Source organism: Mizuhopecten yessoensis, unplaced genomic scaffold, assembly GCF_002113885.1.
Source record: "Mizuhopecten yessoensis strain PY_sf001 unplaced genomic scaffold, ASM211388v2 scaffold5061, whole genome shotgun sequence".
NCBI lineage: Eukaryota > Metazoa > Mollusca > Bivalvia > Pectinida > Pectinidae > Mizuhopecten > Mizuhopecten yessoensis.
In genome coordinates this window covers 547,472-554,485 of record NW_018405860.1, presented here as the reverse complement: position 1 = coordinate 554,485, position 7,014 = coordinate 547,472, and the positions used below count along the sequence as shown (strand labels likewise).

The following is a 7,014-nucleotide window of genomic DNA, read 5'->3' as shown; positions in this document are numbered from 1 at the left end:
TAACGGATCGTCACGAACATTAGGTACAGCCTGTTATATTTATAAAAGCAATCAAACCCATATATGCAATCGTTAGCCTACATTCAGTTTGGCACATGCAGGATTCACATAACAAATATAATTTTTATCATTACAGGATTCACATAACAAATATAATGTTTATCATTACAGGATTCACATAACAAATATAAAGTTTATCATTACAGGATTCACATAACATATATAATGTTTATCATTACAGGATTCACATAACAAATATAATGTTTATCACTACAGGATTCACATAACAAATATAACGTTTACCATTACAAGATTCACATTACAATACTTAGGAAACAGGTTTACAATGAACATCTCCCCACCCCACCCCCGCCCTTCTAATCCACTAGTATCCCACAGTAATAGTACTAGTACTATCAACTCAGACCTGACACCAGACACACTTTTAAACTAAATCAGGATACATAGCTATAGTAGACCGTGTTGATATTACCTAAATCAGGATACATAGCTATAGTAGACCGTGTTAACATTAACTAAATCAGGATACATAGCTATCATATACTGCTCCAGTACACCATGTTAACATTAACTAAATCAGGATACATAGTTATTATATACTGCTCCAGTAGACCGTGTTAACATTAACTAAATCAGGATACACAGCTATCATATACTGCTCCAGTACACCGTGTTAACATTAACTAAATCAGGATACATAGCTATCATCTACTGCTCCAGTACACCGTGTTAACATTAACTAAATCAGGATACATAGTTATTATATACTGCTCCAGTAGACCGTGTTAACATTAACTAAATCTGGATACGTAGCTATCATATACTGCTCCAGTACACCGTGTTAACATTAACTAAATCAGGATACACAGCTATCATATACTACTCCAGTACACCGTGTTAACATTAACTAAATCAGGATACATAGCTATCATATACTACTCTAGTAGACCGTGTTAACATTAACTAAATTAGGATACATAGCTATCATATACTGCTCCAATAGACCGTGTTAACAGTGACGACCGTGTTCATGCTACAGTTAATCGTTTGTGATTTCTTAAAAGGTGACTCATTATGCAGGTTGTTTACAAAACCGTCCGATATAGCAAATCTTTGCATGTTTTGTTTTGGCTTAACATGTACATAACAACTTAACGCAAGCAGATTGACGAACTTCCTACAGAGAGTCTGTCCTAGTTATTTAAAACCAGACCATGGATCTACTGTTCAGTCTACCTTAAGCGTGGCACGTGAGTTAGAGCCACTGACACAAACAAAATGGATTTCGTTGAATGCATTTGAATGTCATAGAAACAAATGACGAGCTGAAAATGTAATGGACGGTTTAACTGTACACACTTCATGACCCTGAGAACTTGCTAAGGATAACGTAATAGCGACATTATTTATGCCATGCCACCTTAGCCTTTTTATCCTTTTTGTCGTCCTTTTTGTTCTTTGAGGGTCGCCCTCTCCCTTCCTCCTTCATACGGTCCTCTCGCTCTTTCTGTTTGGCCATTCGCCGCCGACGTTTCTCCCACAACCACACAAAGATGAAGATGAAGATAAACATTCCCACCCCGATCCCAGCCGAGAAGCCGAGCTGTGTGAGAGGTGCTGGAACAAAACGTTTTAGAACGTCACAACACTTAAATATCATATCAACTTATTTTCACAAGAACATATAACTTGTATTCAGATGATTCTGCATCGTATCTCATTCTATATTTATGTTACTTAATTGTCCCATCATTATGTAGCTTTAACCATCCAAAGATTATGAAGCAAGTTTGATTCCATGACTGTGAAGCCCCAATGATCCTATGATTATAAATTATGACCCAATGATGCTGTAGTCCAAAATATTCTGTGCAAGGAAAAACTTGCTCTATATAANCAAAACGTTTTAGAACGTCACAACACTTAAATATCATATCAACTTATTTTCACAAGAACATATAACTTGTATTCAGATGATTCTGCATCGTATCTCATTCTATATTTATGTTACTTAATTGTCCCATCATTATGTAGCTTTAACCATCCAAAGATTATGAAGCAAGTTTGATTCCATGACTGTGAAGCCCCAATGATCCTATGATTATAAATTATGACCCAATGATGCTGTAGTCCAAAATATTCTGTGCAAGGAAAAACTTGCTCTATATAAATAACCCTAATGCTTCATGATTATATAGCACTTATGGTGAGTCCCTCATGATCATGCGATTATGTAACCCCAATGATCACATAATTATGTAGTTTTAAGGATCACGTGATAATGTAGCCCAAATGATCCTGTGTGTAGATACCCTGTGATCACATGATTATCCAGCCCCAATGATCACATAAATATCTGATCCTAATTATCCCGACAGATGGCGCATTGTGGTTGCGTTGACCCTACACCAGTTCTCAGTTTGAGGACGTGACACTGGACTTAGATTTAAGCTAGGTTAACATGTTGGATGTCGTTGATGAAGCAGAGGTAAACCCTTCCTTGAACAACAGGCCCAATTCTCTTGGCCTTTTTCGATAGTCGCTATGATAATAAATTCTTCGCTCATACTTTGCCCTAATTTCATCGATTTTTATATTGCATTTCTGTTTTTACACACACCTGTATTACTATGTTTTTGTAGCGCAAGTGATTCCAAAATCTGATAGTGTTTAACGATTCTTTTATGCAACCTGATAATGCTATGATTTTAATGTTCCTGTGATTGTGTAGTTTAGTTGAAATTATAATTGCATAAGCCCCGTGATTATTTAGTCCGGCGGTATACATAAAATTGTGATGTACTTACCAAAACCCAGACCGATACAATCCGATTCGTCACAGTTTTCCATGCAGCCACAGTCATTAAACCCATCACAAATGTAGGATCGAGGTAAACACACAAGGTTAGAGCATTGAAACTCGAACGATTTACACGCTGAAACGATATCAACATGGCCTCCAATTAAACACAACAGTAATAGGTAATCAAAGATCAGAAGAAATATTCCACGCAGTTGTATGATGATTTGACGTAATATCATATTCTTTATATACTTTTAGACACTCGGATTAAATCTCCAAGAATCTGCGTGATTTACCAGAGTCTCCACACATTACACGGACAAACACAACTCCCCATGATGTGACGTAACAGACAGGTACCACAATGTTGTGTCCCTATGTTTAATGCGTGTATATCTCAATGTAGACCTTGTAATACAATCCACTGTTGATTTCCACTATCACACATACACTAGTTTTATTATCCTGACCAAACCACGTCCATGTGTTGTAAGTATCATTCGGGTGTACAGGTGCTCACAAGTAATACACAACCAGGGGGCTCGGTTTAACTACCCAATATACAATAGTGAAGAGTTTTAACACACAAGCAGCAACACAGCCTGGTATTGACGAATATTCTTTTAATAACGCGCAAGTACAATGGCTAGCCTTGAAACTTAAGCTGGTAAAACTCTCCGATTGAACTTTGTTTGCTAAAACACTATACAGGAAAATAGGGGAGGGGGGCACAGACAGTTCAGACCAACATCACTATGTCTGTCGGTATGACGTATAGAGGGTCAGACAGTTCAGACCAACACCAATATATGTCTGTGGGTGTGACGTAAACGGTCAGACTGTTCAGACCAACACCGCTATGTCTGTGGGTGTGACGTAGAGGGTTAAAGTGTTCAGACCAACACCGCTAATGTCTGTGGGTATGACGTAGAGAGTTAAAGTGTTCAGATCAACACCGCTATGTCTGTTGGTGTGACGTAGAGGGTTAAAGTGTTCAGAACAACACCGCTATGTCTGTGGGCATGACGTAGAGGGTTAAAGTGTTCAGAACATCACCGCTATGTCTGTGGGTATGACGTAGATGGTTAAAGTGTTCAGACCAACACCGCTTAGTCTGTCGGTGTGACGTAGAGGGTTAAAGGGTTCAGACCAACACCGCTAATGTCTGTGGGGATGACGTAGAGAGTTAAAGTGTTCAGATCAACACCGCTATGTCTGTTGGTGTGACGTAGAGGGTTAAAGTGTTCAGACCAACACCGCTATGTCTGTTGGTGTGACGTAGAGGGTTAAAGTGTTCAGAGCAGCACCGCTATGTCTGTGGGTATGACGTAGAGGGTTAAAGTGTTCAGACGAACACCGCTATGTCTGTGGGTATGACGTAGAGGGTTACACTTTTCAGGCCAACAACAATGGATGCTTTCGATGTGATAAAAAGCTTTCTGTCAAGCCCCTGTCAGCTTCTGAGCATTTTACTACCAGACAGCGTCTACATTTAAACGGCTAACAAAGATTAAATCGGCAATTGAAGCAAAGTACACAATACAGTTGAATGGTTCAATAGCACCATTAGCTGTATTGATAAAGTGTCATATTTATATATTTACTTACGGCTCAACGAAATAAACTTAATATCGATCTAGGTGATAGTGGTATTTTGGGGGATCGAGGATTAATGTGTCAAATAAATAAAATAGTTATGAAAGATTAAACAATCAATGTTAACAGCTCGAATCCGGAGTTGAAACAGGGAAGTAATACATACGAAGGGTAGAATTTATAATATTACGGTACACAAAGAATACAAAAATAAAGGTTCTCAAAATGATGGAACCAACTTTGGATAATTTGCAGGTTGAGCAACAAGCGGAAGTCGCATTAAATGCGTTTGTGACTTTCATTTTTCGTTTTTGTTTATTTTGCCATACCTTTAAAATTTACCGTAAAGAGATGTATTTACCTGCAAGAGGATTTGTGAGATTTTCCATCGAATGACCTGCAAAAGGAAAAACAACGTTTAAGACACAGTATCTATAATAATAGTTATTTTCACTTTTATCAAATTCACACTTTACGAATTATACAACTTTGAGAATATCTGCAGCATTAAATATTAAATCACAAAGGTTCATCATCTTTGCCCTGTCGTGCTTTTTTGCTAGCAGTGACTGGTAAAAACACAAGGATCAAAAGCTGCTTTAGGCACAGACACATGATAATGAGGCTGGTGTGGGCGTTACCTGCAGTGACTGTCGTGAGTGACAGAGAAACCGAGGATGTCGAGTCGGACCCATCGCTTTTAAACTGTACCCAGAGCCATCTACCGGATGAAGTGACAACGGTGTTACTGACGGTACCACAAGTAGTTTCGAGGAGATCAGCCTGATCGATGTCCCCATCCCTCACCTACACGAACATATCGGAATATAAAGCATTAATGGTTAAATTACTAATTATTTAATAATAGAATAAAAACTGTACACCAGCAGAACGTAAGCACACCAGAAAAATTGGAACTTCATTCCGTGTGAAACAACAACGGCAGGAACCAAGATGGAGTCACCAACACAAAACGACTACAGCTGAACCTTTATTCTCAGAGGAAGGTCGATCCCGTATTTCATTACAAAATAACATTGAATATTGGATGCGTTATATTTTTTTTCAAGATATGGCATCTTATATATACTATTTAATGTAAGATATCTTGGTTACTTTCTTAAATACGCCTGTATTTTTGTATAAGAAATCTTATACAATACAAGATATCTCATATTTTATAGCGCATTTTAAAATATATAAGATATTTTAAGACAGAAATAAGATACATATGAGCATATATACAAGGTATCTAATAAATAAAACTAAACAATGCATATCTCGTTAGTACTTTCGCCCATCTTGTGCCTCTTCAGGCTTTTAACACTTGACTTATAAGATATCTTATATAAATTCGTTTATAAGATATCTTATATAAATTCGTTTATTAGACATCTTATATAAATTCGTTTATTAGACATCTTATATAAATACGTTTATTAGACATCTTATATAAATTCGTTTATAAGACATCTTATATAAATACGTTTATTAGACATCTTATATAAATACGTTTATTAGATATCTAATTACATGCAACATCGATATTTGAATTTTAAATGATAAAACCTTCCGACAAAAATATCGGAAACTACAGCGTGAAGTAACACCATTAGGGATTAATAGTGGCTTGTTTCAGACCGCTTGAGTTGGCGCTTAGCTACATAACGTTGTATTACAACGTGATTGGTTGATATGTATATAAGTTTTTGTAAGTGTAAGTGTTCATTGGGATATATCTGTTTTATTTTTTCATTATATATATTATATCTTTTATAAGATACATTATATATTTTATGACGTAAGATATCTCATCAATTTATTTGATATACATCACAGGGTATACACTAAACAAGATATTGTCATCGCTCCTTTAAGGACATGCCGTCTTGTAGTGATAAACATCGTATGTGACGAGATATAACGACTACACATCACTACAGACCAATAAAGGGGGTGTTCTTACCGTGAGTGTGTCCACACAGTCTCCACCGTATGTCTGCCCTGAAAACGACAGGATGGAGAGTCTGGCGTGGAGATCCGGTTCGGCCACAATGATCCATATACAGTGGGAGTAAGCAGGGTACCCGGGGGGCACCCCGAATGACCGGGTGATGCCGGCGGAAATCGTCAAATACCCCCCACATCCAGCTGTAAGTGTGAATGATTTCTTCAGAAATAATGTATAAAGTCACATTGAAAATAGCAGGTGGAACTATTAAGAATAACATAGCGACAAGCAAAGTGATAGAGCCCGTCCATAAGAAACGCCAAGATATAACACTGATTATTTCAACCAGACATGATTTTGGTCATCCGTCAAACTGTTAGAATAACCGAGGAACTGATAATTAAAAAAACCAAAAACTTGTGCCAATAAAATTGTGTTTCCTTAGCTCTTTTCATCGTGATATCGTTCTATACTGGAATATGCTTGAGGGAAGCGTGATATAACCCATCTTTAATGTTGAAAAATATATTTTAATCTTAGAATATACAACTAACAACACCAGTATTCGTAAGCGATAGCTGACCAACATAAGTATACATATACAATAACTGACCAACATCAGTACATATACAATGACCAACAC

The 7,014-nt window shown here is 37.1% G+C and overlaps 1 protein-coding gene across 2 annotated transcripts in view; it reads right to left on the bottom strand.

Annotated features, from left to right (window-relative positions):
• Positions 1-226: 226 nt before the first annotated feature.
• Positions 227-7,014, bottom strand: part of LOC110450182 (membrane frizzled-related protein-like) — a 63,760-nt gene continuing 56,972 nt past the window's right edge. The window contains exons 3-8 of one of the 2 annotated variants that reach the window (XR_002462941.1): positions 6,387-6,571; positions 5,062-5,227; positions 4,782-4,817; positions 2,829-2,957; positions 494-1,638; positions 227-450 (exon numbers count right to left, since the gene is read on the bottom strand). Coding sequence is in view for 1 of the 2 variants with exons in the window: in XM_021497489.1 (XP_021353164.1) it covers positions 1,424-1,638; positions 2,829-2,957; positions 4,782-4,817; positions 5,062-5,227; positions 6,387-6,571 (731 nt within the window). In the remaining variant the exon portion in view is untranslated. Of the gene's footprint in view, positions 1,639-2,828; positions 2,958-4,781; positions 4,818-5,061; positions 5,228-6,386; positions 6,572-7,014 lie in introns of both variants that reach the window. The other variant, XM_021497489.1, reaches the window with a different exon arrangement.